This window comes from Pollicipes pollicipes, unplaced genomic scaffold, assembly GCF_011947565.3.
Source record: "Pollicipes pollicipes isolate AB1234 unplaced genomic scaffold, Ppol_2.1 Scaffold_3087;HRSCAF=3621_pilon_pilon_pilon, whole genome shotgun sequence".
Classification (NCBI taxonomy): domain Eukaryota; kingdom Metazoa; phylum Arthropoda; class Thecostraca; order Pollicipedomorpha; family Pollicipedidae; genus Pollicipes; species Pollicipes pollicipes.
The window spans coordinates 12,629,478-12,652,705 of record NW_023596225.1 but is presented as its reverse complement, the minus strand read 5'-3'; the positions used below and the strand labels follow the sequence as shown (position 1 = coordinate 12,652,705).

The window sequence follows — 23,228 nt, the reverse complement described above, 5'->3', positions numbered from 1 at the left end:
ACATTCCAGTCATGTCAAATGATTTTTCATCATAACTAATCACGAACACCAGGCATATTTTCACCTTTCCGTGTTGCCAGCCACGAAGCCATGAAAACACTATATTTACACTCTTGCCATTCATCACCCTGTTCATAAATCACTATACCTGACTAGAAATTTGCAGTAATGTGAATGCCAAGAGGCAATGCTCGTTTCTATTGGAGAGGCTTTGAAAAGCTAGCATGCTAGGGTTGTAACATTTGATCGATTTGATATATTTCCCTGCGCCTGGCCGGGAGTCGGAGACCACCGCGCCCGGCCAGGGGAGAGGGAAAGTTGTTGTCCCCAGTGGGATCTCCAACTTCCAGCCGCCGTATGTGACAAAAATATATCGTTGTGAACACCCACTATATCATAAATAATGCACACAAAATTTTTACCTCAGGTCAAAGATGAGGTCATCAGAGGTCAAGAAAGCTAAAAAGGTCGTTCTGATGGATGCAGATAAAATCTATGTTGACCCATCAAGACAGATATTGAAGGCACCGGAATAAGCGTCAAGACCATAAGCAGTCCATTGCGATCATTTTTGTTCTCCCAAAATGTTCAGGTCAGATTAGGCCACCGTTCAAAAGTGGCCTACCAGTAGCCTACAAGATCGATACCTTTTGAACAATGTGCTTCTGACAGAGCTTATATTGCCTTAGACGCTAAAACAAAGCAGAGAATACCACTTTCGATGACCACTTTTTGGCAAACCACGCTCAGGCTGAAATCGAGGGAAGTATGGACCCCATGAATGTTGGTGTCATTTGAATTTGTTTACACGTAACCGTATTTCCGGTCATTCTAATTCTTAGGTAGGCTCTGTGTCGTGGTAATGGCTGGCAATCGCTCTTTGTTTAATCCCCTAAATGTTGGTGTTCTGTAAAAAATGTGGCTTGCTTAAAAAAACTAAAAAATCGAGTGGGATCAGTGGCAGGCAATTTTGAATTCAATTCTGCTGTCGTTTTGATAAGAGCATATCGCCGAAATATCAACCCAACTAGCTCTCAATTCTCCTGTTTTTTTTTTCTCTCGGAGGAATAAGGCTAATGTTACTGTCTTATCTATGTGAATAATGTTCCTCGCTAATGCACTGAACAACTTGCTCTATGGTCATGTAATGGATGTGCTTGTGAGTTACTGCTAGTTGTCATAAGCAAACCGAAACTACACAAAAATACATATGAATTTGCATCGTTTATGGAAATGGCAAACATGGGAATCATGTTCTATTACTATGGCAAGCTTGAACAAGTTCAAGTTACCCACAAAAAGTTATGAGTGCTCAAAGTTTTTTTAGAGTTTGACCCGTTCAATCAAACCCAGGTCACTGGTCCGGGTAGGTCAAGAATGAAATGCACAGAAAGGATGTTACATTTATAGATGAACAGGTAATATCAATTTCGCGTTGCTGCAAGCGTTCGTTTTTTACCTGTGCTCGAAAAATCGTAGGGTGAGTCAACCTCCCCTTCCGGGCGTGGGTTAGAATGAACATATTAACTTGATAGGTTGTTTCTACTGTACTTTTCAGCATTCTTGTTGTAATATTACATAATAAGCAATGAACATTAGCCTGTGATTATGTACACATATATACCGTCATTTTTATATATACCGTCATATATACCGTCATTTTTAGGAAACTTAAGGATTATCATAACTTCAAAAAACTTAGTGGAAGGGAATATAGCAAGCAATAACAGTAAACCGGCATTTGCTGCCTATTTAACTAAAATTATTGTTTTCGGTACGCGCAAGCCCGTTAAAGCCCTGTTACGCTTACCTCGCCCCAGGGCCAACAGCACTGAAGCGCGCCACTCGCTAACAGGGCTTAGCAATAGCTGGTACTCAGGTGCCTCGGGCGATGCGCAGATCGAGCTGTGAATATGCCCAGGGTCTAGAGAAAGGTTGGCTTGGTAGCCATAACCCCTCGTTCTAAGAGCACTTTCTTACCTTTGCCTTGACAGAACGTTTTATACCTTCGACGTACGGGAATGCTTTCTACCTTGACCTCACGGGGACGCTTTCTACCTTTGCCTTACGAGAACGCTTTTCTACCTTTAACATACCATTTGCCACAGCACTAGTCGGATATCTCGAAAATTAAGCAAACTAGAGCCACGAAGCAAGCAGCAGAAGAACGCCTTCGTCAAACTGCGTCAAACAGGTGTGAATGGATAATGGTTGACGTGTCCCTTGCAAAGGCAAATATGGAGCTGAGCGCACCGACTCTCCTTGGGCCTTCCAGTCGAGCATACGCCTTCCCTTCCTTTCAAGGCGCTTGTGGTTGGACCGGGCCATCGCGCCTGCGTCAGAGGGCTCGATGTGCCGGCTAACCCCAGCCGATGGTGTCCGACCCGCCGGCTACCCCCAGCCGATGGTGTCCGACCCGCTGGCTAACCCCAGCCGATAGTGTCCGACCCGCCGGCTAACCCCAGCCGATAGTGTCCGACCCGCCGGCTAACCCCAGCCGATAGCGTCCGACCCGCCGGCTAACCCCAGCCGATAGTGTCCGACCCGCCGGCTAACCCCAGCCGATAGCGTCCGACCCGCCGGCTAACCCCAGCCTTTAGTGTCCGACCAGCCGGCTAACCACAGCCGATAGCGTCCGACCCGCCGCTGTTCTCCGCCCAGCTGGGCTTCAAAACAGCCGGGTGGTCACAATCACGCAAGCTGGGCATTCCTTTTGGGCTGTGCAGTTGGTAAGGAAAGTTAAGGTTTCCAATTAACAGCTGTATGAATAGACTGTCCTAAGGGAGACTACTGGTGGAATTCACCAGACATGTGGGTTGAAAACCCAAGAAGGTATAACGAGAAATAATCCTGTTTAAGGCGGTGGTAGGAATAGTCTTCATCAAGGCTGGGTCTGCGTGAAACAGCAATCTGGCGTTTTAATGTCTCCACCGTTCGACATCCCTGCAGCGGTACTTTCTTACATTGACGCGTTCCACGCTGGTATCAACAGGGAATTGGGCGCCGGGATGAGCTCTCGGTGGCCTTCGCAATAATACAGAAATTAATAGCATGCCTGTATGCTGTGAAATCTACAAAATTTGATGTTCATGCCTCTTGCGTGTAATACATGATAGAGGTTGACGATGTTAACAAAGAAGTGGTGAGTGAAGTCTTGGCCGATATAGTTGCCTTCGAATGTGAGCAGATCACTATTGTCCTTGTTGTATGGATGTGTTGTTGAATATGCTGTAACGCGAGAAGAAGAGCAAATAATTCATTCAGTGCAAATTATTCCAAATTGAGATATGCCATCGGTCCAGAGGTGCCGGATGTAATAAGAAGAGAAGCAAATAATTCATCAGAGGTGCCAGGCCGGTAACCGACAATTTGTATGGTAATGGTCAGTGCAAATTATTCCAAATTGTTGTGTGGTTATTGGCCTTGGAACCATGGGTGTAAACAAAATCGCTATTTCAAATTTGCTGAATACTTACTGATAGAGCTTGAAAATAAGTGCAGGTTTAAAGAACATGACACAGGCTCGGATAATATCTAGGAGACAGCAGTCGCGTGATGTCAGTGTTTAAGAAACGTCTAAGGTCAGTCTCAAACCGGATTATGTGGTTTGTTGTGGCAATATTTTGTTGAAAACCACTTTTATTTTTTTGTAAGCATGTAGTTTCGTTTTACAATCCACGAGATTTGCTTAACCCACATCCGCTCAAAAAGCTTTCATAGACAACTAGTAAATGCGATGGGACAGTAATTCGATGGGTCTTTGGCGCGTTTCCCCGGATTTGGAAGCGGACTGATAGTGGTGTGTCTCCACGCGTCAGGAAAGATATGGATGACCACAACTCTTTAAGAACCGTCAAAATGAAATGAAGCATCTCTTCTAAAAGATTACGGAAAAAAGAAAAGTGTAGCTAATCGTGTAACCGATCGCCGGCCACCATGTTCATGCCGGCAGATTTTATAGCTTGTTGTAGTTTCATAAACGAAAATGGTAAATCACAGTCTCTTGTACTATCAGAGGCAAACAAATTAGTGTGTAAAGGAAACCAGACTTGCACAAGATCCACGAAGTCTGGTTGGGTATTTCCAGATGAGCTTCACTGAGAGAGACTTTCAGCAAGAGCATTGGTGGTAAGAGGTGTTGCCGAAGTGATCTGCTTATTATTGCGCGAAGTGAGAAATGAAAGAAGTGCGTTTTCCAGAGAGTACTCGAACCATTTCCCATAGTTTGCTTAGCGAAGTAGCAGCTATCAACTCCCAATTGTATGTTTGTCAAGAATGACGTTTGGCACTCCTTAAAATTCGTCTGGTTCGAGCACGCCCATAATTTCGGTCAAGAGGTAAGGTATATCATGATGGCGACGAAGGCGGTAGAAGGCACGTTTCCGACGTGCAAAAGTATTTTAAACTTTGGTCGCCCACGATAGTGCTACGATGCCTTGTGATGGGGGTGTGGTCACTGGAATTGTCGCGGTCACTGCATCATGAACACTATGTGTAATAAGGTCAACATCGTGCTCTAGTGATTTGTAACAATCTCGTTTGACATAACAAAGCTCCTGAAACTTGGCCCAGTCTGTTTTTCGTAAGCTCCAGCGGGATATGATTCGCGAAACTGTGTCAGCAGCTGAATCAAAAGTAGTGAAAAATTTAATTGGAAAACGGTCGCTGTTGTGTATATCTACTTCTACAGTCCAATCGAAGGAAGTTCTTATTGAGGGAGAGCACAGCGACAGGCCGATTGTGGTTTGCGTGCCAGTGGGTAAGTGGTGGAAAGTGTTATTTCCCTTGTTTAACGAGACAAGTCATGAATATCAATGAACTCCTCAACCAAACGTCCTCGGCGAGTGCTAGCCTCGGCGCCGTTACTCCAAGCTGGGTTGTGACCGTTAAAATCGCAGAGAATATGAAAAGGGCTTTAAATGTGAGTGACCAGGTGATCAAGCTGCCGCGAGAACCTTGCATTATTGTAAGTTGGGGGGATGTACACAGAACAGATATCAATGATGCGGCCATGAAGTCGCACAGAACATGCAACAACCTGTGGAGGTGTGATGAGGGGAAGGTGCGTGTGTGTTATTTCATTTTTGATGTAAAGCGTCACCCCACCTTGGCGACGTTCACCGATTGTGTCGTCATTACGATATAAGGAATAATTTGACAATTTAAATTTTTATAGGCCGGCAGGACGAAACCAAGTATCCTGCACAGCTATAATGGTGGGAGCTAATGCTGCAAAAAAGCTTTCATTTCATACCATCTTGAACTAAGGCCGCAACAACTCCACGGTAAGATTGCGACAATTCCACTGTAAGATGACAAATATGTAATGGTGGTTTGACCCATCCCCACCGGTTGATAGGAATTGGCCGAACGAAACGGACCGAGGCCGGCCCATGGCCACCCTCACAGGAGGGGGGGGGGGGGGGGAGGGGAGCGATCTTCGCCAGGTGTTGTGCAGGGAGAGGGAAGGGCCCGTTCGTGTGGCGGCCAGGGGGACCCGGCTGCAGACCGTTGGTTGCCGGAGGGCTGGAACGCCGGCTGGCCTGGATACGGGAGGGCACAGAGGACTGTGCTTCCGAATGTGTGGTCAAAGTGAGCTCGAGGGAACAATTTTGCTGGGTTTGTGTGTTTGATGTAACTGAGACAGTCTTGACCGTAGCAAGAATTTTCGGTGGCGGTAACTGGGGAATCGATTTTGTTTGTGAACGATCTGTCGCTGCCTTTGCTTTTGTTGTTAGCGCGTGTGATTTTGTCGAATACGAAGACATTTTTGCCTCGATAGTGTGCCGTGCTTGTTGGTAATATACACCTGTCTTGGTCTTTTCGGAGCAGATTTCCTATCCTGTTCTCCATGTCGGGCGCTGGGAAGAGTTGGCGCTGTGGTCAGCAGTTCCACAGCTTAAACATTTTTGAGGCGACGTGCACGTGGACCCGTCGTGAGGGGGCTCACCGCACTTGAGGCATCTTGCACTCTGATTGCAGAACTTGCTGCCGTGTCCGAACCGTTGACATTTGATACACCTGAGTGGATTTGGAATGACTACCCTGGCTTGACATCGAAGGTGGCCGGCTGCGAGAGTCTCTGGGAGGCGGGTGGTTGCAAAAGTCAAAGCAAGTAAGCTGGTGTCCCGACACTATCCGTTGCGGAACGTGGTCAGTCGTCGAACATGACAAACGTTGTCAGCTCTGAGCTCCGCCAAAATCTCCCCCTCCGTCATGAAAGGGAGTTAAGGTGCAAAGATGGTTCCTTTGGTGGTGTTTCTTGCGAAGTGAAGATAAATTTTTACTTTCTTGCCGCATAAGTCGGTGGTCTGGAGGAGAGCATTGGCCTGAATACGAGACGCTGTTTTGATCACGAATGTCCCATTGGCTGGCGCCCCAAATTGAAGACCACGTCGGCCACAGATAGCTTGAATTTGTTTGGACGGCCAGGAGACGTTGATTTTTCGGAAGGAGACACTCTTATCAATGGATTGCACAACGACGAAAGAGCCGGGTGGATCGAGAATGGGCTCAGGGTTCTGGCGATTGCGTGTCATGGTCGCGCGAGAGCCAGCACCAGAGTAGGCAGACAACGGGATGGTCAAAGACGAGAGAGGGCCGAAACCATTAGTGTTGGATGGAAATGAATTCCGTCCAGACACCGCGATGGACGTGCATGAGCCGACGGACCGCGTCTGAAGCGCGCGGGGGTCATCAGGCGAAGTGGTAGTTAGAACGGGGCTGTCGACACTTCCGACGGCTACAACAAAGGGAGAATCAGTGCCAGAGGCCGGGTTGGAGTCAGTGTACGCGCCATCTTTCTTGCGCTTACCGCGATTCCCCATAATGGAGGAATCTAAATAATCATAATAAATCGGCTTCTAGGGCGGCCCTCTTGTCAATCACTTATCCTGCCTTCACCCACCACTTCCTTGTAAGTATCACAAAAATTTATCACTCTTTACACACACAAGACATAGACACTAAAGTTTTGTGATTGCAAGGCCATTGGGCGATCGCAGGAAATGAGCGGGCCGACCAATTGGCTAAGGAAGCATCGGTCCCTCACATCACACTCATTGCCATTGACCAAGCTAGCATGAAAATTGCCATCCACAATTTGGCAACACAACTTTGGCAACGGCAATGGACGCAAAACGCTATTAGAACTTAACTTCATGGCATAAAATCTGAAGTAAAACGACTTCATGACATTAAACGTGAAGACACACGACTTCATGACATAAAACCTGAAATACCACCATGACCTTTAGTAAACCGTACAGTCCGTTCAGAAGAAAAGGCTTTGCATGCCTACGAATTGCACATACAAAGCTCACACATAGTCATCTGTTATATATGAAACACCCAGGTCACCCATGTCATCAGCGTTAACGTCTCCTTTCGATTCAACATATTTTACTTGGAGGTGACAAATCTCAACAGCAGCGGAAGGCAATGGAAGTATGCTGTCGTCACCACAACGTTGCGTCATCGTTACATTGCGACGTAGTTTAAACTATGACAAAAAACGTTGACACGAGACGCAGTTGTAAGGCCCGAGCGGCGCCCAGCTGGTCCCAAGTATGTATGGTGAATGCGTGGTAATATGTGTGTGGAGGAAACTGTTGGGTGACCGGGATTTTGTCTTATGTTCGTGACATATCTTATAGGGTGCTCAATACGTCGGAGAGCTAGACGCATAATGAAACATCTTCAAGGGCCGAAGTTGGGGATGTGCGCAGTGCTCCTTGTGCAAGCCGCAAAAATATATTTTGTTTAACACTTAAGACTTAAGACTGCCTTCCGTGCCACCTGTATACACCACGGATCCATATCCAATAATGGAAAGAATCAAACATTTGTGTAATAACAATGACACATGCCGGTCAGCACCGTATCTTGATCCCGAGATGGCCCTACACAATGCCAATCGTGTCATGCATTTAGTGCATACATGCTCAACGTGCCTGAACAGGGACAATCTACGGTCGCGAGCGATGCCTAGAAATTTGGACGATGAAACAAAGGTAAAATTATGGTCGCCGCCTTGAAGAGAATATGCCGGTGTATCTCGTCGTCTTGCACTGAAAAACATAACCGGTGGTTTTTGAGCGGAAAACAGGGAACATAGCGCTTTACCATTGTTGTAACTTGTGGAGAGCGTTTTGAAGGCGTGGTAATGAGCAATCATATGCTTCATCTGGGCACAAAATTGCGCTGTCATCCGCAAAAAGTGACGAGGATATGCCTGAAGAGAGGTCATCAAATAAGTAATCTATTATTTGGTTAAAGAGCATTAAAGATATACAGCTACCTTGTGGAAGACCATTCGATATGAGCTTTTTACAATCCATTATCCAGGCAAGGCGTTGACCAACCATGCGTCCCATGAGTTTTCCCTAGCAGCTGGTGAGAGCAATTGGACGGTGGTTGACTGGGTCGTGTGAGTTCTTGTCTGGTTTTGGTATCAGAATTATGATTGTTTCTCTCCATGCTTCCGAAAAAAATATGAGAGGACCATAAATCATTGAAAACTTTCAATATCTATTGAGGCATGCTGTCAGGAAAGTGACGGAAGGAAGTGTAATGTAACTCATCCTGGCCTACTGAAGTGTTACCGGCGGATTTAATCTCATCGCAGAGCTCTGAGAAAGAAAATGGTACAGTGTAGTCCTCCGTATTGTCGGAAAGAAAGCAACGGGGATGCAAATGAAATCGGGGTCCCGCTTGATCTGTGAAATCTGCTTTGTAAATGTCAGAAGAACTACAATGCGCTGGACTTTGGGCAACAGCCCCATAGCTTGTGGTGATAATGTCACAAAGATTGTTAATTCGGAGAGCTGGATGGGAAATAGACGGTCGCTTACCAGAAAGTGTACGGACTAATCCCCAAATTTTGCTTGACGGAATAGATTATGTAAATTGTTGTAGGAAGTTGAACCAGGAACAACGTTTCGTGGCTTTTATGATTCTGCTGGTTCGAGCGCGCTCAGAGTTGAAGGCGACTTAATGTGGAATGTCATGATCGTGGTGATACCTTCGAAAAGCATGTTTACGTTTGGCAAGGACATTCTTAGCGTCATATGTCCACCACGGCACAAGAAGGCGTCGTGGCGTAGGTGTAGTCAGTGGAATTGTCCCGGTTGCTGCAGAATGAAGAATATGTGTGATAAGATCAACTCCTTGTTCTTGTGAATCATAGCGTTGGGGGTTGGCAAAACAAAGTTCCTGAAATTCAGTCCAGTCTGCGATTCGCAGATTCAAACGGGACATATACCGAGGAACTGTATCAGTAGCGGTGTCAAAAGTGGTATAAAGTTTATTTGGAAAGTGATCGCTGTAGTGAGCATCTCCTTCTACAGTCCAATCAAAGCAAGTCCCTATTGAGGGAGAGCGCAACGACAAGTCAACGGCGGTTTCTGTTCCTCTGCGTGGGTGGTGGTAAGTATGATTGCCTTTGTTTAGCAGGACTAAATTACGTGCACCAATAAAGCGTTCAAATATATATCATCGGCGATCGACGGCCTGGGTGTCGTTACTCCACGCTAGACTGTGAGCGTTGAAGTCACCGAGGGTGAGAAAAGGGGTTCGAAAATGAACAATGAGTTGGTCAAGCTGCCGTAAGAGCTCCGTGTTTTTATGGTCTGGTGTAATGTATATTGTGCATATATGGATGATACGGCCATGCAGCCGAACTGAACATGCAACAGCCTGGAGAGGTGGGTAAAGAGTGAGTGGCGTGTGTTAATTCTTGACTGATGTATAGCACCACCCCACCCTGGCGACGCTCACCGTCCGTGGCGTCACAGCGATATAACGAGTAAGTTGGCATTTTAAAGTTATCTGTGTTCGTGGGGCGAAATCATGCCTCATTCACGGTAATGATGATTGGAGCTAATACGGCACAAAGTGCTTTCTTTCATTTCAGACCAGTTTGAAATGAGCCCGCGACAATTCCACTGTAATATGAAGGACATTTAATGATGAAGAGACCCATCCCCACCGGTTGATGGGAACCAGCCGAACGAGACAGAACGAGACCGTCCCGTCGCCACCCTCACTGGTGGACGGGACCGGCGGTCTTCGTTCGGGCGTGTTGCGACAGATGTGGTGGGGGAGGGGAGATAACGTTCGTGTGGTGGCCAGAGGGACCGGGCTGCCCACTGTTCATAGCCGGAGGGCTGGGACACCGGACAGCTTGAGCCGCACGTGTATCACGCATAGCCGGCGGCCTGGAACGCCGGCCAACCTGGGGGGGGGGGGGGGGGGGGGGGGGGCACGGGCGCCTGCGTATCCGAGCGCCCAGCCAGGGGTGACTCAAGGACATTTTTTGTCTGTGTTTGTGTAATTGACTCAGACGAAACCGAGGGGCGTGGGGTGAAAAGCTTCAGGGGAGGCAGATGAGGAATGAAGTCTGTGTTCCATACGTGGCCATCGTGGCTTTTGCTACTTGTGCATATGTTTTGCTAGACTGCGACGCCATTTTTGATTGAATAGTGCGCCGTGCCTCGGGGTACGACACATCTGTCTTTGCCTTTTCAGAGGAACTTCCTTTTTCTTTTTCCATGCGGGACACTGAGAGGAGTTGGCGGCGTGATCACCACTGCCACAGCTCAGACATTTCTGGGGTGGTGTGCAGGCAAACCCCTCGTTAGGGGTCTCGCCGCACTTCGAGCATCTGGCACTCTGTTTGCAATACTTGCCGCCGTGTCCGAACCATTGACATTTGAAACACCTGAGTGGATTTGGAATGAATACTCTCACTTTATAACAAAGGTAACCAGCGGTAAGCGTCTCTGGAGGTCGGGTGGTAGCAAAGGTAATAACGAGCGGGCTGGTGTCGCGACGCTGACCATCTCTGAAAGCTGTCAGCCGTCGGACATTGCAAACTTGCTCGTCTCTGAGCTCCGCCAGGATCTGGTCCTCCGTCATGAAACGGAGCTCAGGCGCGAATATGGTGCCTTTACTGGTATTTCTGGACTTGTTTGGCACAAAATTCAGTTGTTTTGAGTATGGTCCTGGTTTGTGCGCTAGTGGTTGCTTTAACACGAGCCCGGGTGGGCGGTTAGATACCCTTCGCTCGGGTGGGGGGGGGGGGGGGGGGGAATTTGGCACCCTCTGAGATCTCGGGAACTAAGAAAGCTAGAAACACCCAATTTACAGGGTGTGTTGACCTGTACGTGAACTCACTTAGGTCAAACTTAAGGCTCCTAGGTCATGACCTTTGGGTCAAACAAGGTCAAACAAGGTCAAGTCCAGGTTGGTCTCCAAAGTGCCCCCAGAACCTAGATAACCGTTTCTAAGCGGAGGGTCGCATTGCTCATTCAAAGTTAGCGATCTTTTTGACCTTTTGAATGTCAAGGTGACCAAACTCGTGCAAGATTGTTTTGAGTTTTGCATTTGACTAAGCAAGGGAGATTACGGGTAGGCAGTATGTTCCTAAAACAAAATGTTGACCTGGTTCATTTTAGGTCAATGACCTATTCTGACCTTTAGGAAAACCATGGAAGATGTATAATGCGGTTCCTGCTATCAACAAATTCGAAATGAGCACCAGAAACTATCCCATACCACAAGCCCTAGAGTGACAAAACAGGTTAGTTTGGACCTTCGTGTGACCTTCATACCCGGCCTTATGTCAATATAATTTGCTCATTCAACTATTGGGTTACCTAAGAAAGCATCTCAGTGATGTATGGCTTCGTCTAACACCTCGATGTTGGATCAGATTGAAGGATTTCCTAGAGATTTACCTAGCTGAAACCATGGCCTGACTTTGACTTTCATAGGTCAGCGACCTTACAAGGTACATGTGAATTGTTGGTGTCAAACCATCCGCTATTCAATTTTCTACAGCTATTCAAAATTTGGCGCACCTTCGCAGCGCCGTTCGGGAACCAGTCTGGAAAAATATTTGGGGGGGGTAGGGTCAATTTACCCCCACCCCACCCGAGCGCGTGTTAATGTTGAGTGATCCGTTTGCCGGTGCTTTAATTTTGAGTTCGCATGAACCGCAGATAGTCTTGATTTGCTTTGATGGCCAGAAAACGCTGATCTTCCGAAATGACACGTTCCCATCACAAGGCTGAACAACCACGTAACAGCCGAGAGAATCCAGAATTGGTTCAGAGGGCAGGCAAACACTGGTCGTCGTCGAGCGAGGGTCAGCATCAGGACGAGCAGACACCGGAGTGGTCAAAGACGAGCGAGGGTCGGAACCGGGGGCGTTGGAAGGAGACGTCTGCTGTCCAGCCACCGTGGTGGAAGTGTGCGTACCAACGGTCATGGCCTGGGGCGCGCAAGAGTCATCAGGCGATGCTGCGGCCAAAGCGGGGCCGGCAGTACCTCCGTCATCTGTGTCCAAGGACGTATTAATGTCGGAGGCCGAGTTCTAATCTGTGCCGGTGTCATCCTTCTTGCGTATTCCGCACTTCCCATAGGGGGTCAATGGGAAGAGATCAACTAAACTCGAGTGAAAAATGCGAGTTTTGGACCAAGTACGAACACAAAAGCAACGGAAGCGACGATGAGAAAAAAGGACTCCGCGGCAGAAAGCCACAACAGGAGCAACCGCTTCTATCAGAAATTGTCTTGCCAATCGGGCGTAGCCAGCGAATGGCTTGACCTTGTGTCTCTGTGGTGTGTGACGAATCTTTTTTTTCTGGGGTGACTCTCCACTTGCATATCAAAGGACGTCCTTCCGAAGTATGCTCATCTCCCAAACGTCAGCATATCAAAGGACGTCCTTCCGAAGTATGTATCTCCAGACTGAGCCTATCAAAGGACGTCCTCGAAGTATGCTCATCTCCCAGACGTCAGCATATCAAAGGACGTCCTTCCGAAGTATGCTCATCTCCCAGACGTCAGCATATCAAAGGACGTCCTTCCGAAGTATGCTCATCTCCCAGACGTCAGCGGACTAGGACGTCCTTCCGAAGTATGCTCATCTCCCAGACGTCAGCATATCAAAGGACGTCCTTCCGAAGTATGCTCATCTCCCAGACGTCAGCATATCAAAGGACGTCCTTTCCGAAGTCTGGCTCATCTCCCAGTACGTTCAGCGATACAAAGGACGTCCTTCCGAAGTATGCTCATCTACCAGAACGTCAGCATAATCAAGGACGTCCTTCCGAAGTTATGCTCATCTCCCACCGGCCGTTCAGCCTATCAAAGGACGTCCTTCCGAAGTATGCTTCATCTCCCAGCACCGTCAGCATATCCAAGGTACGTCCTTGCCGAAGTATGCCTTTCATCTCCCAGACGTCAGCGATATTCAAAGCGAACGTCCCCCTTTCCCGAGTATGCTCATCTCCCAGACGTCATGCATATCAAGGTACGTCCTTCCGAAGTATGCTCATCTCCCCAGACGTCAGGCATATCAAAAGGTACGTTCCTTTCGAAGTATGCTCATCTCCCAGACGTCAGCATATCAAAGGTACGTCCTTCCGAAGTATGCTCATCTCCCAGACGTCCAGCATATCAAAGGACGTCCTTGCCGAAGTATGCTCATCTCCCAGACGTCAGCATATCAAAGGTACGTCCTTCCGAAGTATGCTCATCTCCCAGACGTCAGCATATCAAAGGACGTCCTTCCGAAGTATGCTCATCTCCCAGACGTCAGCATATCAAAGGACGTCCTTCCGAAGTATGCTCATCTCCCAGACGTCAGCATATCAAAGGACGTCCTTCCGAAGTATGCTCATCTCCCAGACGTCAGCGGACTAGCGAACACCAGACAGTGATGGCCAATCCCTGACATATGCACTGACAACACTGTCCACCATCAACACGGCATGAACAAACTGTTAACACATACAATCACCATAGAATACTAGACATATGTAGTCTTTACCACCATGCATGTTCGAACCACCTGGCGGTGACCCGCTCGTCACAGCTTTGACCTCGCGCCGCTACGCACACATGCGTTTAAGAAAATGGAAGCTGTACTTCTGCCTTGTGGAGTACTCTTGCTCCGTCATAGGTTAATCCTGCTTTATGTGCTGACGTGGACAGTCTCACTCCATGAAACTAAACAGGATTTCACCTCCTCAAACATCCGTGGTGATAATCGATTGTATCGAGATGCATCCGAACAGTTCACCGTTAAATTGTGTTTTTGGTTTGGCAACAGAAATAGCAACAGAAAATACTTATTTCAAACGGAAATTAACGCTATCGTCTTCGTAATGAGACATGAGACCGTAACGACGCGTGCAAGATGCCTGACGTAGGGACAGCAACATTCCGAGTCAGTCACCATACTGTTATGATAAAGTGAGCCTGCAATAAGCCTTATCATCCAGCGTAATTGATGCAATGTTCTGCGGAACCGCTGTCACCGTCGACAGCCGTATTTGGGGGCCGGTTTGGCCGCCTGCAGCGCCGCCCTTCACACTCCGTGCGTACATGACAGAGACGGTCCCTGGTCGGAAGTCTCTAGCGTTGCTTTCCACTACTTCAGGAGCAGTTACTGCTGAGCGTCATCCCGGCCTACATCGCGGCCGAGGTCAAGCGAGCCATCATGCTGAAAATGGCCGATGTGCGCGTCGAGAAGTCGGCCAAGAAGCAGTTCCACGACCTGCACGTGCAGCGGCACAACAACGTCAGGTGAGGGACGCCGGGAGAGCCCATTAGAACAACCCGTCGCCTCCCGGTCACTGCGATCATTCGGCCGTCGCCTCCCGGCCGCTACCATCACTCGGTCGTCGCCTCCCGGCCGCTACCATCACTCGGTCGTCGCCTCCCGGCCGCTACCATCACTCGGTCGTCGCCTCCCAGCTGTTACCATCACACGGTCGTCGCCTCCCGGTTGCTGCCATCATTCGGCCGTCGCCTCCCGGTCGCTGCCATCATTCGGCCGTCGCCTCCCGGTTGCTGTCATCATTCGGCCGTCGCCTCCCGGTCGCTGCCATCATTCGGCCGCACGCACATCGTGCGAGAAAGGCACAGCGACGCAGAGCGAAAGGGACAGAGAGTGGCACGTCATAATAAGCCCTCTGGCGTTCTGCCGGGACTGATGTCTATATTGCTCTTATTTGACACATGAGTTGTCACTAGAGATATGCTTGCCAGCATTCGCTCAGAGCATCAGGAGCTCCCGCGTGTTTTTTTTTCCACGAAGGCGGTACGCACTGCGTGGTTGGTGTTTTGGATATGAGCTGCTTAGCCAGATGACGGACCGATCTTCATCTGGACAACACATCGTGGCTTTATCATAACGCTGAAACACCGGCTCTAGTGCGGCCGATGCAACAACACAGCTTTCTTATTCGGCTAACATCATAACGTCGACTGAGTATTATTTCTGACACATCATGCACGCTGCGAGCTGTAGGGGCATCCATAGGTAGAGCCCTGCGCCCCCATTGAGATGCCCTGACCACAAACCCTCTATATTTTTCCGTTCCCTCAACATTGGGGACAAAGCGCCCCTAAAATCACAAAACCAGGAGTAAATATTTCTATGGGGACAGAAATTGGCACTTGACCTCGCAATGGCGAGCTTTGCATATGGAGGAAACTACTTATACAAGGCTCTGCAAACAATCTTACCGTCTTCGAGACACGCATGTTCGTACCGATTTAAAACAGAAACAGATTGCACTTTGCACTGAAACGACATTCGTACCGACATTGAACAGAAGACCACTTTCACCCCTCTATACGCGGAGGATATTCGGTCAGCTTACATGCGGTCAGAATCTGAAAGCTGGTTGTTTTCATGCCACGGCAGACAAGTGTCCTTTACCACGCGATCGGGTACGGTGAGGGACAGTTTGACCCCTCAAGGGCTCTTTAACAGCCGATAGGGCACAGTGAGGGATAGTTTGAACCCACAAGGTTTTCCAAAATAGCTTTTGGGCGTTGCGGTGAAGACCTGCTGAATTCGTCGGGCTGTGGAGAATTGAATGCGATGCAGTTTTATACAAAGTTCTGTTGGTATTAAGTTAGATACAATGGGTTGATGATATGTAGCAGGTGGAAGCAAGGGCACAGCTGTAAAAGAAGGAAACTGACGGGGGATCTGTCAAACGGAAGCGGTAACGAAGTGCTGGACGAAGTAAAAAAAATGTGTTCGAAGTTTCTTTGGACAGTAAGGGAATGAAAGATAGCATTGAGACTAATTCCACTGATATTATTGGGTCGTTCATGAAGGGTAGATAAAGGTCAACCAAGCTATTTATCCCCTGGAAGCTACCTTCATTCGGGAGTTTTTACAACCATTTCGAATTAATTATTCGCAAGGATACTAACGGATTCTTTAATTTCAGTCAATGACGGTCCGAGAAGATCACTGGCATTAAATAACCTCGATCAATATTTTTTCTTTGAGGAACTTGCCACTATGAGTTGTCACCTGTTGCAAAGTCAAATATCAAAATAATCTCGAAGGCTTTTGGCAATTCTGACCTTTTGATGTCAAAAAGCGTCACTGAACTGGATGATATGAACGTAGCTTTCCTTTTGCTTTGTGAAGGCATCAAGTTTTAAACATGCATGGGTGCCGTGAGGAGGTCTCAGGCCACTGTAGACACTGATCTCGAGCTTCCCTGTATTGGACTTAATTTGACTCAAAAGCCACAGCCTAGCGAGTTAAAAATTCGTCACAAGTGAGCCCACACAATGTCCTACCGGCATTGTGAGTTTGGTGTCTCTCTCTCAGTTTTTGACATGTCAGGAAGCACTCACATTGACCTACCGAAGCGCGCCACGCTCGACCGGCCACCCGGGCGCGTGTTAACCTAATGGCTCATTAATACGATGCTTTTTGCGTCAACCACCTAATATCTGTAGTTACGTATAATATCGTGAAACACATTTTCCAGTAATGCGGGCAGTGCGCATCTTCATTTGTCATTAACATGATAGTGTTGCAATATCAAGCATGCATGCTCCTGATGAGTCGCGCATGCCGATATGCAGCCCTCATCTTTGAAACAATGGATGTAACTGTCAGTGTCCTGCCAGAATGTTGACTTGGTAAATAATTGGATCGAAACTTTTCTACTCTTGGTGCTGACAGGCAATCTTTGAACAGCTATTCAGTCTATGGCGCTGCAATGAACACTTCAATGGAGGCGGCAGCCTTCGGAGTGGGCATGGCGTGTGCAAAAGTTTGCCGGCGGTCTTAAGCGGCACGGAAACTTCAGCAGAATGTCTTTGCACACTTGGGAAGAGAACTGCCTGAACACACACACACACACACACACACACACACACACACACACACACACACACACACACACACACACACACACACACACACACACACACACACACACACACACACCTGTTTGTAAGCCCTCCCAAGTGGGGACCGCGCTGGACTACTACCGAGTGGGGACCACTTACACACCTCTTTAAACATGAGCTGGCGTTACGAAATTAACATCTTAGTGCTGCTGAACGCCCGAAGAGTGCGATGGCAAGCATTTCGTAGCTCTAGCGATAAGGGATCAATATCCGTAGGATGCTGCGAAGCGGGGACCAGCTAACATGACGTCAAAGGTGCGTCATATGCCTTACACTTATCAAGCTAGGGACCGGTCTCCTCATTGTAATGTGTATCTAAATTGTCTTCATTGATGACATGGAAAGAAAGGGAATTTGGGCGACAACGTCGGTTCAGTCACGTTGGCGAACCAACTGACAGAGAACTGGAACTTGGTTGCCGATGCTTTTGCCTGCACATCCTTTGTTTTGGAAGGAGCCGTGATATTTATGTTGATCTGTGTTACATTATTTCATATTTGTATTATATTGTATTTTATTGTTATATCTGCACTACATTGCATTAAATAATGCTATGTTTACATTTTATTGCAATGTTATGTGATGTTCCCATTATGTTGCATTATGTTGTTATATTTGTATTTTATTGTATTATATTGTCATATTCGACGCGTGGCAAGAGCTACACGCATCTTTTCGGTTTGCAACGGATGATTTTCACTTCTTATGCCTACTCTTATGCTACATGTTATGCCTTGTTCTTGGTTTTCATTACGGTCCAAAATTATGTCTCTTCGTCTGTGTTCGAAATTTTTTCCGAGTTGACGCCAAAACTTTGTCAAGACAAGACGCATAACATTGTGTGCGAATTAAAGGTTGCGAAACTATGTGGTATTACATCACATTTAGGTGGCTGATTTCAAAGCACGAATAATGCGTAAAATGAGAACAGTACAAAAATCTGAACCTCCTTGCATTTTCCAACATTCCGAGTTCTTCCGCTGATGTCTTTTCATTACCCCTGCCTTCGGTACATGGCCGGTACCTGTCTGACCAGCCCACGGCATAGATGTAGGGCAATCACAATAACAAATCACTGCCTTGGTTAGAGTGTCAGGCGACGCCATATGACCTCAGCAGGTGAGTGCGTCGTAAAGCCCTAATGAAGACGATGACAACCACGATCAATCGATAGTCCTGATCGACGATGATCGACGAATCCAGATCGACGACGATCTGGGGCAGGTCAGGTCAGTCATCTATACGGGTCACAAAATCGGTTTCAAACTTCTTGACATAGGTCATTCACTGCACTCTGTAAGGCAACGTTGAGGTCTGCCGACGGGGGCTTTCTACTATTCATTTTTAGTTTTTGTCTTATTTCCATGTGGGGAGGGCAGGATGAGACAGCAAATCCATCAGTCCCGATCACGGTCCACTACAAACACACTCTTTTGCAAAATATTTCTTAGTTTGTTTGCAAACGGGTCAAACAACCACACCGCAAAGCAGGGTTTGCAACATAACACAACAGAGGATCAAACGTCCGGAGCCTCTCGAGCTTGCAGGTAAAAGAACATTGCCACCGCAAGGCAGCGACTGCACGCAACGCAGCAGGGGATCTAGATATGGAGCACTCCAAGCTTTCAGCGGAAACTACATTTCCATGGCACGCTTGTGCTTCTGGATCATATTGTATGTACAGAACTTAACATCCTTCCAGGAACGCCGGGACAGTGCAGACTCCTCCTTCAGTGCCGCTAGGCAGTCTGCCATTCCAGGGCACTTCAGAGAACCAATAAATGGCTTCATGCGCCTCTGTATAGCCTCCTTTTCTCTTTCAGTCCACAGCACGACCTTCCTTTTGGCTTTGGGCCTTCTTTCATTAATCCTTGGCCCCCTGGGTGGTTTGTTTTCTGCTTCAGCTTGGGGATCGGAAGCCATCTCTTTAGCGTTCTTCACCTCCATTCTCACCCTCATGTCGTCAGGGGCAATGCTGCTGGCGCTGTCTTTCATGTCGACACTGGGAGCGGGACCACCTTCGACGACAGCGTCACTGCTGGGGTCAAGGTCATCCAGGATCTTTCCTGCGAATCCGCCGATCCCTTTGTCCACCGCGAGTAGTATTTTACTCACTTTGGCAGCATGCACCGTCTTTTCGGGAAGTCTATAGAACTGCCTGTGGACCCGTATGTCATGCCCCATAAAGCGGGCCACGATATCCATTTCGGTCTCGCTCAGTTGCAGCAGCTGCAGCATAGTGGCCACATGCTTTCTGTACTTCGTGGCTGTGATGTTGTCGACACGTGCCCTTCGCGCGAATGTCCGCACGCAGTCGCTGCCTCTGAGCGTGCTCGCATCTGGGGCTGTGCTGTTGACGAAAATGTGTGGACAGTCGAGAGGGATCCCAACGTCTTTCCTCGCTGCGATCAGCTGATCAAGCGCCCCTCGCATTGTGGCTGTCAGCATGATGGGCACATCGCCTCCTTTTTTGCCCCAAACCACTACATGTCCCAGCATAGCATAGCTCTCGCTCGAAGGGAGACAGGTGCTGCAGGACATCTTCATTGAGAGTTTGGTCCCTTTCAGTGTATGATCTGACCGTAAGCCTTGACGCTTCTCCCGGCCTTCCCCGGTTAAACAAAATGAGGGATGCCAACGCAGCCTCCGACAATTTAACATAGTTCTTGATAGAGCGTTCCTCTTCCAACAGCCGCTGAGCCTGCACCAACTCATCATGCACCTCCTTCGCCACACTCTGAACATCCGCATTGAGGGGAAGGTCGACGGGCTTATTCCACTTCCTTTCCTGGAGAGTGGTAAGCGCGCGAGAAGACACGTGTAGCTTCCAATCTCGTTGGTAGAGCAGAAGGAAGTCGTCCGCAGCCGTCCTCAGGGTGGCGTCTTCGTTGGTGATCCCGCGCGTTTTCAGTATGCCCGCGCATTCACTGAGGGCATAACCAAGCTTGAGAGCAAGCGATGGGTTACGGTATTTGCCCTCCTTCACACCGGCCAGGTTCTTGACCGCGCCTACCACCTCCATGAACTTTGCGGGGTGAATAAACATCTCTAGAGCTGATCCTGGGCTTGATGCATTCTGTTCCAGCAGCAGTCGTCCCAGCTGCCGCATTATTTCTCTGATGTGTGCATGTTGGTGGCGCTCGTGGCCCAATCTTGTGTAGAGACGGGCCCCGAACTCCATGATGAGGGCATCCTGCCTGCAAGTGGACGAAATACTATCGTCTCGCATCTTCGCCATCAGGTTTTCTAAACCAGCCGCGACATCTCTGTGGCACGGCAGCAAGGACCTTCCCTGGGACTGGACTCGGCCCCCAGAGGCAGTTTTCCCATGGGCGTGGCACCGATGCCGAAAGAGGCTGCGTCTAGAAAAGAAACCGTGACATTTCCCACATGGCAGCATATATTTCACGTTGACATTCATATCTTGGGGTGGACGCCTCTTGGGGACGATCGTTCCTCGCCCATCTCGGAAAACAGCAGAGTTATGTTTGAAATTGCCTTCATGAATGATACCTTCCAGAGTGATTCTCCTCTCCCTTGATCCTTTTGGTAAGGCGAGCGCGTCAAGTACGTCGGGTTCTTGTTTATGCTTCCGGAAAAGATGGCGCGCAAATTTTGTGTGCAGGGTATCACAAGAGGGACAAACGTTCCGCTTTAGGGATGGCTTTCTTGTTTTAGGAGATTTTTCAACAGAGACACTGTATTCGCCGGAAGCCCTACTGCTGCTCTTGGCCACTACCTGGGCCTCATCCTGGTCCTCGTCTTCGTTCTCGTCCTCGTTCTCGTCTTTGACTTCCTCCATATCCTGGTTCTCATCCATATCCTTGGACTTGCCCTTGTCCTCGTCCTCGTCCACGTCCTCGTCCATGCCCTGGCCCTCGTCCTCATCCGTGTCCGTTGCTGGCCGTGGGTCGGGGAGGTACGTAGGATCTTCACCTTCATCGTCATCAGGAATGAGGCCAGAATCATCATTATCATGATCTGCGGACAGAGCGGTCGCCATTGGTTACCTAATGACGAGTATTAAGCAAAAACGAAAAAAAAACAGTACGTCGGAAGAAGGATCGTTCGGGTTACCCAACGCTGCGCTACAGCGCCAGACCTATCGGAGTTGCGATTCTTATGCCCAGGGGACCGAGACACAATGCGCCGGTGGTCAGAGGCGAACCAGGGTACTTTTTAACCAAGGGGACATCGATTCATGGGGCGTCGGTCTACTGACCCTGCTCGGTGCTACGGTACGGGCAAGTGCATGGTTGGCCACAGTTACTCTGTGATGTCTACTACATGGGATCACGTCGGTGCGTGTGTCCAATTCGGGGCCGTCGACCACCTGCTGTTCACCTGGTAAATACACCCGCACCCCAAGTTTGCGCATCAAACTCCCAGCGGGATGCGCAACAATCGCCGGGTGCATCCACGCCGTCCGTGGAGCCTCGGTGCCTCCACGCACCATCCCATATCACAAACGGAGCGCGACGACGAGGTCATATCGCGGCCATCAGCAGCCCACCATGTAGTATGACGGTCCCATAGAGCACCTCAGTGCTGCGCAACGATTACTTACAGCCCTTGGTGCTTTCGGACGCCGCGTGGGGTTGCGCGCGCGCGCGCCTCGTCCATGTTCGTTGCTGGCTGTGGGCCGGGCACGTACGTCGAATCCTCATCATCGTCTTCTGCGAATAGACCAATGGTGGTTGGCTACCTGATGACCATTATTCAGGAAAAAATATAACAAAAAATCGTTGGCAGGCAGGACGTTCGGGTTATTCAACAATGCACTAAAGTGCCGGACCTATCGGAGTTGCGATTCTCATGCCGACGGGACCGAGACACAATGTGCTACTGGCCAGAAACAAAAAAGAGAAAACATTGGACATTGTAAGTTTGAGGCTTACTTACGTCACCGCGACCAGCATGGCGGACAACAGATTCTAACATCAGCGTATTTGTCACCATGGCAATTGAAGAGAAAATTTGGCGCTGAAGCCACGTGATATTTAAGCGAGACCAGGCCTAAGGCTCGGCGGGAGCCATTTAGCGATCTGACTACAGCTGGCGGCCGGGGGAGCGAATGGCTGCCCCGGCTGCGCCTCGCCGCGGCCCGTGCGATGGGGAGATGGCTTAAGGACTTTCAAATTCGAAAACTTTTGTATGGCAATGCGTATGGCCGGTGTCGGCCATGCATGTAAATGCCCATGGCCATTCGCACGGCCACAACAGCTGTTGCTGTTGTGGGTCGACTGGCAGGCAACTACGTGCGTCACGCGCGACAACTGTCGACAACGGTCGACGCGTGACAAATGCGTCGCGCCGGAGAAGCACCAAGATGTGCTGTTTGTCTGGAGCCACTCAGCTCCAGATAAAAACAAAATCAGAAGCTAGCATCCCTATTGGCTTTGGACGGCGCTGTGGCCATAGATATCGGAACAATCGGACAATCGAACGAACAATCGAAGGAAACCACCCACCGCGCACGGCGGACATACTCTGACACATTAACGGAATGTACATCATACGTGTTAGCGCAACACAATTCAAAGGTGTGTACCATTGCGCTCAGAATTAAACAAGAGAATACGTCTGTTTAAGTGTTGCTTCGCCTCATAGCTGAATTTCCGAAACACGGTCATTCAGTTACTTCAACTTTCCGGCAAAATTGACCTTCAACCTGGCCTAGTGAGGTCAGTTCTTGACTTGGGAACAAAAGGCTGAAAAATCGCGAGACCACATTGAGACCAATCTACTATTGTTCGTCCGGATCTAACTTTCTTAGCTTGTCTAACTTTCTTAGCTTGAAAACGGAAGGGAGCGATAGCAACTTTTGCCTTTTTGTCGCCTTTTGGATTGGACTAGGTATACGGAATGGAATCAGTACCCTTCCGCCAGTCGTGCACCGCATTTCACATGATCTCGATTTCTTGAGCAGTTTGTGATCTTCTGAGTAAACTTACCTGAAGCTGGTTTTGGAAGCTGGTTTCACCACT

General features: G+C 48.7%; 1 protein-coding gene across 1 annotated transcript in view; it reads left to right on the top strand.

Moving 5' to 3' along the window:
• Window positions 1-23,228, top strand: part of LOC119089388 (adenylate cyclase type 2) — a 174,001-nt gene that overhangs the window by 10,845 nt on the left and 139,928 nt on the right. The window contains exon 3 of the mRNA XM_037212053.1: window positions 14,450-14,595. Coding sequence (XP_037067948.1) covers window positions 14,450-14,595 — 146 coding nt within the window. The remainder of the gene's footprint in view (window positions 1-14,449; window positions 14,596-23,228) is intronic.